This window comes from Protopterus annectens, chromosome 16.part0, assembly GCF_019279795.1.
Source record: "Protopterus annectens isolate FY-2018-M chromosome 16.part0, PAN1.0, whole genome shotgun sequence".
NCBI lineage: Eukaryota > Metazoa > Chordata > Ceratodontiformes > Protopteridae > Protopterus > Protopterus annectens.
In genome coordinates, this window is record NC_056750.1 from 196,847,243 (window position 1) to 196,863,523 (window position 16,281).

At 40.2% G+C, this 16,281-nt stretch overlaps 1 protein-coding gene across 1 annotated transcript in view; it reads right to left on the reverse strand.

Annotated features, from left to right (window-relative positions):
* Nucleotides 1–16,281, reverse strand: part of LOC122790553 (von Willebrand factor A domain-containing protein 5A-like) — a 384,622-nt gene that overhangs the window by 44,016 nt on the left and 324,325 nt on the right. Inside the window, exon 9 of the mRNA XM_044058101.1 lies at nucleotides 9,905–10,049. Within this exon, the coding sequence (XP_043914036.1) occupies nucleotides 9,905–10,049 (145 nt within the window). The remainder of the gene's footprint in view (nucleotides 1–9,904; nucleotides 10,050–16,281) is intronic.

Below are 16,281 nucleotides of genomic sequence, written 5' to 3' on the forward strand. Positions count from 1 at the left end.
TATTGAGTACAATGTCCCCTTTGGCATGTACCTCACAAAGCACATGCAGCAGCTGGAGTGACCACAGGGGAATCCAGGGCTTCAAACATCTACCCAATACAGATAGGCTAAAAACCCTGTCCCTCTACTCAGTTTCATACAGACTCCTCAGATGAGACCTCTGTCTGGCATACAAAGTAATGTCGAACTCCACCTTGATGGGACTGCTGCATATCTGCAAGTGAAGCTCCACTCGAGTAACCCGCACGCACAACCTCAACCTGCTCTGTGACATCAACAGGACTTGTCAGTGGGACAGAGTTGTGTCCCACAGACCCACCTTCTGTGGAATAGACTCCTGCTCCACGTCAAGTAGAGCACCTCATTACTGCTTTTAAAGCATGACCTGGATAACTGGATGGGGAAGAGAAAATACACCCCTGGGATTCAACCTGTGTCCCTGCTGCACAGGGGCTTTGGGTGCTGACTTGTCTAAACATGGGCTAAACTCTTGGCTAGGCTTATAACGGCCTCAGGGCCAATAGCCTTGTAACTTCATATGATCCTATGAACTAACAACCCAAGTGCGTAGGTCCCTGACAAACATTTTATTTAGTAAGGGAATGTAATCTATACTGTATGTTTTAGTTAATTGCTGTTCTCTAAATGAAACAATATTAGAAGTTTTAGCATTTATTTTATGCCCGTTATCCATGCATACACCAGGTATTTACTAGCGTAAGCTCTTTCTTAAGGTTATATTTATCTGAAGGGGTTTTGATAATTACATCCAGTTTCCAGTTGTCTGAAGATTTGGTTAACCAGAGGACCCAATTACCAGTTTTGAGATCAGAGAAGTACATGATGAACAACAGAAGACCAGTACATACTTCTGGGGGATTCCACTGGTTACCTAAGCAACATTAGAAGAGGCACCTGCTGTATTTACTACATGGGTTCTGTCTTTCAGAGAATTAGCTATCCATCTTTACCACATAAAGGATCTAATGATACTCCTGATATCATAGTTAATGATGAAAGCTATGATATGCTCCATAGTTTTAGAGATCAGATTCATAAGGCTGACTGGTATCCTATAAAGGGGTATCAGCACAACAGTGCACCAAGTTTTAAGAACTTAACCTGTGGTTAAGTGAAACTTGCTGCTCTGAAGGGAAACTACTGAAAATCTATTGTATCTACCTTCCTTAATGATGTTTTTGAGGTATACTGCGTGGATTTGCTTTTTACTAACTGTATGAATGTAATTACAAATGTATTTTTTTTTACCTTCAACACTTTGTAACTTAGATTGTATTTGCATTGCTTTTGGAGCTTTTCTCCCTGGGCCTCCACTGAAAATGGGTACGTTCTGGCCCAGTGGACTTCCCCGGTAATCAAACTGGAAATAAATAAATAAATAAATAAATAAATAAACGGTTAAGCTTAGGTTAAACTATTTAAGAGAGGTTCATCAAGAGCATATTTGATGCGGTTTATTAAGTCTCCCTGGTATGCTGTCAGAACCCATGCAAGAAGTATTTTTGATCTTTGATAACAATTTAGGGACAGTTTTTTTTGTGATAATAGGGGAGTATAAAGGATTCTGCAAGACTGGTGTTTCAATAGAGGTTTCAGGGGTGATGTTTACAGTAAACCTATTTGCTTTGACCTCACTGAGGAAAAGTTCAGAGCTCTTTTAGTGTTATTTTTTTTTAGTTTTATAAAACAGATGAAAAAAAGATTTGTTATTGTTCACTTCAGAAGATAATCTCCACTCATGAGTTATTTTAGTGGTCCCTATAAATCTGCTGACAGTACTGACTGGACTTCTTTTATCTGAAACAGATAACACAGGCTGTACTTTTGTCTTTTATAGCATTTTTATTTTCTTTTGGAAATGTGAGTTTAGAACAACGACAATACACTTACTGTTACTGTATTGCATACCATACTGGAACAAAAAAGAAGTGAAAAGGTTACAGAAAAAAGCCACACAGACAAAATCAACAGAAAGACATAGGCAAACCAGAGATTCTACTGTGCAGTTACTTAAACATCCTTTGAAGGAGATCCATAATGTGTGTATATATATATATATATATATATATATATATATATATATATATATATATATATATATATATATATATATATATATATGTGTGTGTGTGTGTGTGTGTGTGTGCAAATGACACCATAAGGACAAACAAGTACTCCAGCTTCATGCTTCTGAATACTCATTTACTTTTTACTTGTCATTATTGATGCATTATGGTTGCTCATCAGGAAAACAATGATAACTTGATTAAATGCTGCCTCCAGCATTGCTGTTTTCCTGTTTAATGTTACCGACAGGCTGAAAAAGCAGGCACTGTATACCAGTCATCATAGGTCACATCTTGCTGACAGAGGCGGGCCATCATTGGCCTACGTCACATTTTACTGGCAAGGGAGTAGGCCATCCTCTTTCTTTATCATATGCTGACAGATGGGTGGGCCATCATCTTCCTGTGTCATACACTGCTGACATAGTGGTGGGCTTTCCTCTCCTTGTGTCACACCTTGTTGCCATATGGGTGAGCCATCTCTTCCCTGTGCCACATCCATCATCATTTTGTTCCTATCTTGTTGAGAAAGTGGGTAGCCATCAACTTCTTGTACTGCATTATGATGACATAGGGCCAGGCCACCATCTTCCAGGGCTGGCTCATGTTACTGGACTGCAGCCCTCCCAGCAGTAAAAAGAAAAGAAATAATGAAATAAAAAAAAGAAAAGGAAAATGAAATAAAACAAAATGATACGAGTCCCAGAACTCCACTCGTGCATAAACGGCATTCCCAGAACTCCACGCATGCATGACGTTCTGGACTGCTGTTTAACCAGTCAGGGTTCGGATTAGGAAGAAGGCATCAGACTACAGAGATGCTCAGAAGTCTATGCTGTTACAACTGCATAGACTGGAACAGGATCGGACTGCAACGTCTGCAGGCTGGATAGCTTGCTCTCGCGGGAAGGACTTGTGTTTCAAACTTAGGCTGGATAGCTTGTTCTCGTGCAGGAGCTGGGACTTTGAAGCTGCTGCAGGACAAACAAAGCTGGGACACTGAAGCTGCTGCAGGACAAATGAACTCCAAACTCAGGTTTTTTTTTGTGTGTGTGTGTGTGTGTGTGTGTGTGTGTGTGTGTGTGTGTGTGTGTATGTATGTAAAGCCCCAGGCTAGAAAGACTCAGGAAATATACCTGCTGGCTAGAGAAGAACTCAGGCTCAAACCCTATACCTTGGGTGCAGGTAGCAAGAGCCTGAATTCCCTACCTACCTACAGTTGTGGAAACTATTCAAATTTTTGCATCATATTTTTGTTTTGTTCCTCAAAAAATCTATGGTTTTCTGGATTTTTAATTCACTAAAGAATGACAGGCATTTGAATTTCAGACTTCATATTCTTCAGAAAGTACATGGTAACACAAAACCTTTTATTCTAGCAATTTTCTAAGTTTACAAGATCAATATTTGAAATCTGTACCTATTTTGGGGCTTTAGTCTCTATTATTGGCTTTGCTCAGGTTTTTTGTGCTAAGAGGTTGAGAGCTATGGTGAGAACTGAATTCACTAAATGATAGCCATTTTAGTTTCAGTCTTCCTATCTTTCAAAAAACAGCTGCTTTGGCATAGTGGTATGCTGCTCTCACTGTAGTGCACAGGGTCCTGGGTTCAAGACCTGGCAGTGAAAAGCATGGCAGTAACACAGCATTTTATTCTAGCAACTTTCCAAGATTATAGAAGCAATGTTTAAAATGTGTCCCTGGATTTTGCCCCCCCCCCCCCAAAAAAAAAAAATAAATAAATTTTGGCTTTTTCCAGATTTCTTGTGCTGCAAAATTGAGAGATACAGTTGAGTGTCAAGTGGATTTTACAAGGATCTGAGAGCTTCAGGGAAGGGGAAGTTTAGTGCTGCTTATGATGTACCTGCTTGCATTGTTAATAGCACAACAGGTAGTGTACTTGCTTTTGATGCAGAAGGCAGTGGTTTCTACTCCCACAACATGCAAATGCATTACTGTACTGTGTTGTACTTTTAAAGGGGGTTGATGCTGCAGTCCTGATAATGTCCTCTTTGGTGGAGAACCTAGTAACAGGTGCCAGAGCCATGGCCTTAAGCTAAACGCCAAAAAATGTATAGTCATACCCTTTGGTAAAAACAAGGTAACCCCAAGTTACCACATAGGTGGCAATCCATTAAGCACAGAAGAGGTTATCAGGGACCTGGGGACCCAAGTTGACAGTAACCTTTCTTTTGACACTCACATTGCCAAAGTGGTTAGGAAGACCTTCTACATTGCCCACCTTATTATGAAGGGATTCACATCCAGATCAAGGGAGGTCATTGTTCCCCTGTACTCTTCACTTATCAGACCAATGATTGAGTACAATGCCCCATTCGGAATGTATCTTACCCGACACCTGCAGCAATTGGAAAGACCCCAAAAGTTCCTCACCAAAAGGATAAAGGGGCTCAAAAATATGTCATATGCTGCCCGACTGAAGAAACTCCAGCTCTATTCAGTTGCATACCGTCTGCTCAGAGGTGACCTGTGCCTGACATACAAGGCCATGTCCAACCCGGAATTAATGGACATGCTCCACCTCAAAAAATCCAAATCCACCAGAGCCAAAAGAGCAAGAGACTTAAACCTCAACACGGATATAAATAGGACATGCTGGAGGGACAGATTCATCACCCAGAAACTCCCTATGCTGTGGAACAGAATCCCGGTCCATGTGAGACAGAGCACCTCGCTGGCTCTGTTCAAGAGGAATCTTGACCAGTGGATGGGAGATCATAGGTTTACCCCGGGGATCATCTTTGTATCACTGCTGGACAGAGGCACGACAAACTAATGGGTATAGTATTCTTCAACCTAAGGGGGCTGAAAGTCACACAACTCTGGCTAGGCTTATAAATGCCCTAGGGCAGATAGCCTAGTATGAACCTATGAACCTATGAACCTGTTATCAGTTTGCCAACAATTCCCTAGTGCTAGCAGCAGCCTCTTCATTAGTTACAGATCTCTTTCATGTAGAATTATTTAGATGACTTTTACTTCTGCAGAGATTGTGCATATTGACTGATACTGGTGGATTGCAGAAGTTTGAGTAGAATTTTATGATGGAAATGTTCTGAATTGGGTAGTTTTGTCATTATTGCTGCATGCATTTTGTTTCAGTGTTTACTAGAAAAATGTTCAAAACAATACATTTACAACACTCTCTAACAACTGTACTATATTATACAATGAATATAATTTAATACAATCAGGAAGGTGTATCAAAGAACACATGTATGTTTCATGTGCAAGGGGCCTATAATTTGAAAACAGCCTAACGTTAATCTTTATCTATCACTGGCCAAATGTATTTTCTTTGAATGTGGGTTTCAATGTTGTTTCAAAGAATGTGAGTTTCAAGGGCAGAGAAGTTTTAATGAGAAGTCTATTTTCACTGTGAGACTGCATTGCTTTGTTTACAGATGTCTATTAGTGTTTGTGCTGTAAAATGTAAAACAAAACTTGAATGAAATCCAAATCATCGCAGAAGTACAGCAGTATGCACATTACAGTGTTTATGTTAAATGGGGCGAAATGGCCATGTAATGGGAAATTGGAAGGCTGCAGTGGGGAAGGCCCCATTCGACCATGATTTTATGGTGGGGGGAAGCAAACTCAAAGACAGCCCCAGCTGAACTAGGCCTCTCAACTATCCAGAGTTTCATAGAATGAAGAGATTTTTGCTTCCTATTTGTGGTTTGTTCCTCATAAAATGTGTGGTTTTCTGGCAAATCATTTAGGAATGAAGTCACTAAATAATGACAGACATTGAGTTTCAGACTTCATACCATTCAGAAAAATGCATGCTAAAGCAAGACCTGTTATTCTACCAACTATCTAAGTTTATACAAGAGCAAGTTTAGTACTGCTTGCATGTTCCCCCAGTATATTTGGCCTTGTCCAGATTTTCTGTGTTGAGGTTGAGAGGTGTGTACAAATAAATTGCTTTATAGAATTAGGTATATCCAAACCTCTCAAATGTCCCTGATCAAAATGTTACTCTCCCCCTAATAATCTCTCTGCAAAATGGCAATTTTGGAAGAAAATGTGGAGAGTTTACAATTAATAAATAATTGTAATGATCAGAGTTACAGATTACTTTTACTTCAGAAATGCATGTAGATTCTCTTATTTTGTCAGCTGCTCAATTTAACAGTATTAATATTAAAAAAGTGTCCCTTCTTTGACAGGTTCCCAGCTGTATTATGCGGCTATTTTATATTTTTGCATAACATTTTTGGGCCATTTTTCATAAAATTGTGGTTTTCTGGCAAATTAGTGGCAAATCATTAGAGACTGAAGTTAGAAAATAATGACAGACATTTGAGTTTCAGATTTGATAGCCGTCAGAAAAGTCATACTAATGCAAGACCTACTATTCTATTATCTTTCTAAGTTTATAAGAGCAATATTTAAAAACTGTCCTTATTTTGGGCCTTTGTCCCACTTCTCTTTGTGGCGTTGTCCAGATTTCTTGCTCTGAGTTTGAGAAGTATTATAGATGTGTCAGGGCCATCACCATCAGCCAAAGATATTTCAAATTGTGAGATACTTGTTGTACCCCACTCCCCCATGTAGTGACTCTGGGTGTGTCCAAGCACGGCAAGGAGCAGTTATGCAGTGTAAATGTGCAGAGTATTCCCCCATCCAAGGTAGACACAAGTATGACAGTGGCTTTTCATCTGTCCTTGATTTTGCAGAATGTTCTGGTTTCCTGTCATATTTTTATACTGTTGATTTATGCTTCTTATTATTCAGAAAATGCATGTTGTTGCAGGGCCTGTTTCTCTGTGTTTAAGTAGCAATGCTTTAATGACCATCGGGCAGGCTTGTCTGCGATTATACGATGCAAGTAAGCTTTAATAAGCATACTGTTAAAGAAATACCAACATTAAAAGCCTTTTTGTTGTTGCCATACAGAGAATATTTACATAATTAGATAACGCACAAGCCTTAGGTAATGAAATGCATATGGCAGTATTTGTAATAAAGGTCAGGATTACAGGATTTTCAGAATCTTATTACATTTGTTGGAGACTTGCAGTCATCTTTGCAGGCTTTACCCGTAAACTAAACAGAATGCCAATCTATTATGTGTGGTCCATAACCTGTGCAGTAATCCTTTAAGCAATTTATCTTGAGCTTGTTTCTTGTTTGCTGTTCATTTTTTACTTTGATCATGTCTTCCTCATGAAGCAAGTAGATAGTTTTGTCAGGCAACAGGTCTTTTTTGTATAAGAAACGTTTTTACAAGTGGGGGTATCACAGAGATTGCTACTTTCAGCATGCATCTTGGTACTTTTATAAAGCGGAATATAAATTATAAATAGAACTGCAGTGCAAGGAGAAGTGGTTTGAGTTGAGTGATGCTTCTTTTTGTATACTTGATTTTGACTGGTATTCCAGTAATGTATTTAAAAAGTAATTTATTTTTTCATGCCTCACAACCTTTTTGTTTCCACCTAGATATTAAGTAAGCTGTCATGTAGTCAATGCACTGAAATATTTTTTCTTCTACACTTTATTTTGTCTTGATTTGACTCTCATAATGATGGTTTGGTACCCACTGCAGCATATTTAACTGAAGTCCCAGTTTTTGTGGTTTTGAGCATAGTTCTGCCCCCTTCTAGTTGGCCACACTCTCCCTGTTGGCCCCACCCATTCAGCTGTCTCCTGCAGCCCCCCTTTCATTTGAAGTCACCAGCCGCCACTGCCATATTCTTGTCTCAAGTCATGATGACATGGGGGTGAGCCATGATTTTCTTGTGTCACATCATGCTGACATAGGTTATCATCCCTTTTTCAAAAGATGTCTGTCTCTGAAGTCAGGCAGCACATCCTGAGGCTTCAATGCTATGAATTCCTAAGCTCAAAGGCTTGATCCCAGGTTCATGAAGGTGAATGTTGAGGTTTCTTCTTAGCTTTTCAATATTTCTTCATGCTAAATTTCAAAATAATGCACTCACGGAATGAAATAAAATGGAATAATCGTTGTCATCATCATCATAAGTAGCCTGGTAGTATCCAAGACTGCGCAATGGCATTACTTCAAAATGACTTTAATAATCCATGACTCAGTGACACGAAGCATCTCACCCCTGCAGATTAAACTATCTTTATGTCAAACAATGACTGTACAGTCAGCTTACGTACACTCCTGAAATTAAATAATTAGGTGCCATTAAATGCATAAGTCCCAGGCATCAGTATACAACATAATCAACCAATAGCTTAACCCCAGCCTTAGCAGCCCACCCAGGAGCATGATCAGGGGCAGCTGAGTGGTAGATTTCACCAATCTCTAATTATGAATGTTGAGGGGAATTACAGGTGGGGTAAGTTTAATGGGGCTGTAACAAAGTAAAATAGTTAAACAATCCTTGGGAAGATGAGACAAAAGCGGAATTAAACCATCAACACAGGGACACTTAACAGGAATACTACAGCTTTCCTTACAGCTTACAATACAACTGCCTACAAGTTTGAGCAGTTTACAGCTAAACTTTATTCACCAATCTCTTAAACTAGTGGCAGATTTACAAAGCAGCATAAAGAAGTTTAAATTATTTCTATATTTTTTCCACTCAAATGTCATCATCTAGTTTAACCAACAGCAAGAATTCATTCATTCATGTTTTCTGATTACCCATTTATGTTAATATATGATCAGAAGGAAGCCAGAACCTAGCAAGGCATTCAGAGGGAAGAAAGCATAAATATCTGTGGGGCACCAACCAGTCACAGGATGTGCGCACACAGAGACACACACACACACACACACACACACACACACACACACACACACACGCGCGTGTGCATACACTACACACATCTATGGATAATTTAAAAATTGCCAATTCTCCTATGACATTTTTGGGGAGCATGAGGAAACTATGAGATACAGATAAGAAAAAAAATCTGGGAAAAAACAACTTGTACAAATTCGAAACAGGAATCACCTTGGTCAAGAACTGAACCATTGAATCAGGCACTATGAAGAAGCAGTGCTAACCACTATGCTACCCCAATATCAAATATAACAAGCAAACGTATACAGTACTCATTTGGTCCACCTTTACTTATAGCCTGGCTCCCTGCCAGACAACACAGAAGTACTCCCTATGCAGAAAGACTCCCACAATGAAAGATAGGCTGTACTTTTCTGTATCCAGAGCATTAGAGTGATAATGCAATTGATGTCTTAATTTTAACACTGTCTGTACATCAATATGCAGGGGATTTTTTACTACTTCATATGGCTAAGCTGTAGATCTCAGTATGCAAAACAAATTTCACTAACCCACTACAGCGAAATGGTTTGCTTAATTACCAAGATGTAAACAAATAAATAAAAGGGTGCACAAACATTAAAACCAGTGCTGTCTCACATAATGCAGTACATATTTATATGGCCTTTGCCATGGGCAGAAGTGAAAAATGTGACTTTAGCAAGGAGATGAAACAACAACCACAAAAAAGGAAAAAATGCTTGCAGAATACGCACACTCTAAATTTTATAACTTTTACTGCATTTGATAGCATTCCTTACAGCCACATTTACATTAAAGTTAAAAACTAAATAAAACTAAAAGTTAGATATCTTACAAACGTATTAATTCATCTTTCTCTTCTACTAGCTTTTCTGAGTGAATGGTTCTAATCTTAAGGACTGGTAGTCAAGTCCCACACTTTTTATAAGCTTTGCTATGAGGTCAGTGAATTACATTGTTGAAAATGATAACCAAAGGCATAATACTGCACAAAGTTTAATTACTGCATAATAAGCCCGGAGGATAGAATTTTACATTTACTCACCTGCCTAGGATATCCAGGTATACAGGCCTTCTTGTATATATCTTCAAGAGGCTGAAGGATTTCAGTGCCACCAAAACTGGCATCCATTGATTCAACCTCCTTTAGGGCCTTCTCCATGGAATCCTGGGTATACCTGTTACTTTCCCTTCAGTAAACAAAAGAGCAACAAAACAAAAAGAAAGTTATGTTACCAAGGATTTCTATGACTCAGAATCAAAAAGAGCTTAGGTTACCAGCTTTGTAACAGGGAGAACTGGAAGACGACTGAAGTGACAGCTATAATGCTGCAACATTTAACACAGGACTGAAGGTTTCTTTACTTTAAAATATCACCTGATAGACCTTGGTACCAGCAAAAAAAGTGGAATGTTCTAAAATTTTAATTTTCTTTGGATGCACACTCTATGTTGCAACAGTTTCTGAATGGGCTACTAATTGCCTCAGGTGTTGTTAAATACTCTTGCTCATAAGTTATCAGGAGCACAGTGGGTTAAATGTAATAATATCATAGGATGAAATGTGATAATACGTGAATATTAGATACCACAATTCTTTCCTTTCCTCTGCTGCACATGTGGCAAGGTATAGAATCTTACTTAAAAATGAATAACTCTAGGCGCAGCTCTACAATTAATTAAATGAAATGCCCTATAGTTTCTGTTTTATGCTTTCAAAAGTCAGGTGGCATGCTTCAAAACATACATACGTACAGTATCATCCTACAACCAGGACGCAAGAGCACAAAAAACCACATTGATCAAAACTAACCATGAGGACATGATACTGAAACAAGAGCGAATGGGGATGGGGGTGGGGGTGGGGACAAGTCTGGGAGTTGATATTGTGGCTTTTGGCATGGTTGTATTTCGGTGCTCTTCTGTCGTTGGCAGTGGTTAAAGTCGACATCTGTTTTGACAACAGGTGCGGAAGGCTGCATAACTCCTTTGGTATGAGAATATGCCCTTTCCTCACTACTATCTGATCTCAGAGTTAGCATATACAGTTAGCAGGGGTGTAATGGTAGGTGCACAGGGACTTGCTCTCTTGCAAAAATCATTATTTGTTCAGAACATTGTCAACCTTTTATTGTGTCGATGTGAGCAATGTTTGAGAGGGTCAATGTTTTTAAGTAATCTTATAGATATATATATATATATATATATATATATATATATATACACACACACACACACACACACACACACACACACACACACACACACACACACACACACACACAGAGAGAGGTAAATACACACACACACACACTGTGTGCATATATATGTATATATATATATATATATATATATATATATATATATATATATATATATAGACACACACACACACACACACACACATATTATATATATATATATATATATATATATATATATATATACACACATACAAAGTGTTAAAGGGAGTGATCAATCAAACTGGCTTTTAAATCTGAATCTGAATCGTTCAAATGTCAACAGTGGAGTGCTCTAGGCCTAGTATAAACTATAGCATTTGCTTGCTACAAATGTAACAAGTAGTTTGCTTCAGTTTAAACCATTTTTTCTATGTTCCTTGTGCATAAACTGTGGCAAAAGTACAGTTTTGTACCTACCATAAATGTAGATGTTCGAGTGTATACACTGCTGCAGTCATTACACTTGGGTTACCCTGCCATCAGGCGGCCCCGCAGTCGGCCAGAGTTCCAAAGACTTGGTCTGGCATTGGATGCTGTCGCTTCTTCCCTGACGTTACTGCGCCAGGAGTATACAAGATGCAGCCAATGCCATTTTCTTCAGTTTTCCTTGCCCCAGATGTCAGGTGCCCCCAAAAAGGTAGGCAATGTAAATTGCTAATAAAACATACATAAGAAAAGCAATCAAAAACTTTCAGTTACCAGCAAATACTCCCCATAGGTAGCAAGGGTAGAAGGCTTGGGTAAGTACCAGCAAGTAAGAGTGGAAGGAGCGAGGGTAACCTAGACTGCAGCAGTGTACACACTCGAACATCTACATTTATGGTAGGTACAAAACTGTACTGTGTTCATCGTGTTATACTGCTGCAGTCATTACACTTGGGTAGAATCCCAAAGCTGAGGTAGGGTGGCTGGTTCTATAAGGCATTAGGGGTGGCTATAAGGCCCTGCAGTACTGCAGTGGCAAAGCCAGCTCTGGATTTAGAGTAAAGAGACAGATGGTAATGCTTGATGAAAGTATGTACAGAACTCCAAGTTGCTGCTTCCAAAATGTCCTTGGTAGGTACTCCTCTGAGGTAGGCAGCTGAAGTGGCTGTTGCCCTGGTGGAATGAGACCTAATGCTGTTAGGTGCAGTTTTCCCATGGTGTGTGCAGCAGAAACGTATACAGTGCCCTATCCATTTTGAAATGGTCTGTTTTGAAATGGCTTTTCCCTGTGTTCCTGCAGCATATGCTACAAACAATTGCTCAGTTTTCCTGAAAGCTTTAGTTTTGTCCAAGTAGAAGTGTAACTGCCTGTGTATGTCCAAGGAATGCAGTAGTCTCTCCCCTTTATTCTACGGATTTGGATAAAAAGTTGGCAAGTGAATAATTTGGTTTAGAGCCACACTTGATACCACCTTTGGCATAAAAGTTGGGTGTCTTGGTGGAAAATGATGAAAGGTTCCACTGCCATTAGTGCCTGCAATTCTGAAACTCTTTGTGCTGAGGTTATTGCCAGTAGCAGAGACGTTTTCCAAGAGACATATTTTAAGTCTGCTGAGTTAGCTGGCTCAAAAGGAGGTAAAGTTAATTTTTTCCAAAATGAAGTTGAGGTCCCAAGTTGGAGTTGGTGCTCTATGGGGCGGTTTTATGTTTTTAGCCTCTCTGAGGTACTGTTTTAGCAAAGGACTAGAAAAAAATTGGTGGATCTGTGTTGTAATGAGCAGAGATGGCACAGGCATGGATCTTAATGGATGAAAAGGAGAGGCCTTTGTCCAGCATCTCAGTCAAGTATTGTAGTATCTGAGGAATATTTGGGACAAGAGGGTCAAGGCTGTGAGTCTGGTTCCAGGCACAGAATCTCTTCCATTTATCCGAATAGGCTTTCGTGGTGCTAGGCCTACTGGCCTCCAGAATGACATCCATAACAGCTTTGGAGAGAGGCACTGTTTGCTTGACTAAGGAATCTGCCATGCAGCCAGGTTTAAAGTCTTGAGCTGGCCGTGAAGTATCTGATTGTTTTGCTGAGACAGAAGTTGTGGGATTTAAGGCAAAATCCATGGTGGACCTTGTGCTAAGTTCTTTAAGATTGGGTACCAGTGCTGGCGTGGCCAGTCTGGGGCAATCAGGATCATCTTTGGCTGTTCTTGTCTGGCTTTTATGAGTAACTTTGAAAGGGGAGGTAGTGGTGGGAAAGCGCATACTTGTAGGTTTTTCCAGCTGAATGAGAGGGCATCCACTTTCCATGCTTGTGGGTGGTAAGTCATTGTGCAGAATTTCTGTAGCTGGCAATTCATCGGGGATGCGAACAGATCTATGTCCGGGCTCCACCATTTTTGTGTTATCATCCTGAACATTTGTGGATGTAATTTCCACTCGTGCAGATCCATGATATTTCTGCTTAAGTCATCTGCCAGTGTGTTTTTCTCTCCTGGCAGGAATTGTGCTTGCAGATGAACTTGATAGGTTAGAGCTGTGTTCCACAAGGTCATGGCTTGTCTGCAGAGGGGATATGAATGAGTGCCCCCTTGCTTGTTTATGTACCACATAACTGTGGTGTTGTCTGTCTTTAGTAGTAGTTGTCCTGGATGCAGAAGGTCCTTGAAAGCTTTAAGGGCATTTTGTACAGCTAGCATCTCTTTTTGATTGATGTGAAGATGCCTTTGATCTGCAGGCCACTTACCCTGAATACATTTTCCTGCCATGTGTGCTCCCCAGGCATAATCCAAAGCATCTGTTGTCAGTGTTTGCCTGGCTGTGGGTTGAGTGAAAGGCTGTCCTTTGTTGAGGTGACAGGCTTGAGCCCACCATCAGAACTCCTGTTGAAGGCAAGGAATAAGTGGTATTACTGTTTCCAGACTGTGACAGTGTTGAGACCAGGCACTCTTTAGGTACCATTGTAGTTTCCTCATATGCAGTTTGACATATGGAATTAGTAGTATGCAAGATGCCATGTAACCCAAGGCCTGCAGAATTTTTCTTGCAGGGAGTTGGGATTTTGTTGCCATCAATTGGAAATATTGAGTCAGTTGTCCTTGCTTGTCTGGCGTGAGATAAGCCATCTGGGCTGTTGTATTTAAGCTGGCACCCAGGAATATTATCTCTTGTGAGGGCACTAGTTTTGATTTCTTTTCATTTATTGTGTACCCTAGGCAAATTAGCAATCTTTTTACAAATGCCAGATGCTTTAGAAGAATGTCTTTGCTCTCTGCTTGAATAAGGCAGTCGTCCAAGTATGGGTAAATTTGAATTCCTTTTTGTCTGCAAAATGCAATTACTGGTGCCAGGCATTTTGTAAAGACCCTGGGCACAGTAGATAAGCCAAAGGGCAGTGCAGAGAATTGGTAGTGCACTGAACCTGCTAAGAATCTGAGGTATCTTCTGCAATTGTGTCTGATAGGGACATGCAGGTATGCCTCCTTGAGGTCCAAAGTTACGAGCCAAGCTTTCTTGCCCAGCATGGGAAGAAGCTGCTGTAGTGTCAACATTTTGAATTTTGGAACATCCAGAATGGGCCTCCAGGCTTTGTCCTTTCTGGGAACCAGAAAGAGTCTTGAGTAAAATCCTTGTCCTTGCTCCTGTGTTGGTACCTTTTGAATAGCTCTCATGTCCATGAGTGCTGTAATTTGTCTTTGAGCCTCTGCCCATTGATTTGGTGGCAGATTTGGCATTCCTTTTAACCTTGGCAGAGTGTGAAAGAGGAACCTGTAACCTTGAGACACAATATTGAGAACCCATTTGTCTTTGGTGATCATATGCCAATTGTGACTGAAAAGTGCCGGTTTTCCTGCCAAGACAGAGATGTTTGGCAGCTATAGTGGGAAGTCATTGGGGCTGTTTTTTATAAGGTTGAGGCCTGTCTTCCCCTTCTTTCTGGGTTGAAGCACCCCATTGTCGAGAAGTACCTTGTGGTTCACCTCTGCCTCTTGGACGTCTGTATCTGCCCCTTTGAGGTCTGTCTGAAACTGGAAAGGACCAATTCTTTGTTGGCCAATTTCTTCTAAATCGAGGAGGCTGAACCTGTAAGAAATCCTTCACCATTTGCATAGATTGTGCTTTATCCTCCATTTACTTTAATACCTCTTCTGCCTTAACTCCAAATAAAACATCCTGCTGCAAAGGTGCATCCAATAATTTTGCTTTAACATGATCTGGTAAAGTCTGCTCTTTTAACCAAGCATGTTTTCTAATGACAGACCCTGTAACTGCTGCTCTACAGGAGGCCTCTAATGAATCAAAACCACATTGCAAAGTATGTTTTCCCAGTTGTTCAGCTGCATGCAATAAATCCTGCATTTCCTTATAATTAGGAAGATCTGAATTTGGAAGCATTTTTTGTTTCAACTGAGACATCAAATTTTGCTGATATTTAAGCATGTGAAACTGGCAATTTAAGGCCCTCATTGCTAAAGTTGCAGATGTATATACTTTCTTCCCCCATCTGTCTAATGCCCTGGAATCTCTGTCAGAGGGGACTGGATTTTTTGCTGTAGAGGCCTTTACCCCTTTGGGACCCTGGGAAATAGTTTCAGGGTCAGCAACAGGGCTTTTATAAAGGAATTTGTGAGAGTCAGGGACTCTGTAGTATCTGTCTGGCTTAACTGGAGCAGGAGGTAAAGAATCAGGATTTAAACTGGATTCAGAATACACATCATCCACAATATCTAATACTGGTGGAATAGCAAGGGGTTTGTGTTGAGGTAATAAAAGAAAATCTCAGAGCCTTTTCTTGGATTCTGAATAATCCTAGCCCTCCCAATGGAAATGCTCCCGCATGGTATGTAAAGTTTCCCCAAAGGAGTAGTCCTCTGGTGGAGAGGCTGAAGGAATTGATTCTTCAGCATCAGAATTATCATAAGGGGGTAAAGAGTATCCTAGGTCTGAGGATGAATCTGAGGAGATGGACACCTGGTCGGATGAGTCATAGTCTGCATCCTGTCTAGGCCTTTTATCAGGAGGAGGGTGGGACCCACTGATCAGAGTAATTAAGTCTTCGGCCATTTCGAGTATCTGTTTCTTAGGCATGGAGGCCAGTCCTGGTGAATGCTGAAGTTGTTTCTTTGTTTTAGATTTAGCAGAAGATTTAATGGTCAACTGAGTAGGTCAGAAAACACCCTCTGAAGCTGCGGGTTGTTCAGCTACTCCGGAGCCCTCTGAAGGGTTAGTCTCGGTAGGCCGTAAGTCTGGTGTATCCGAAGGC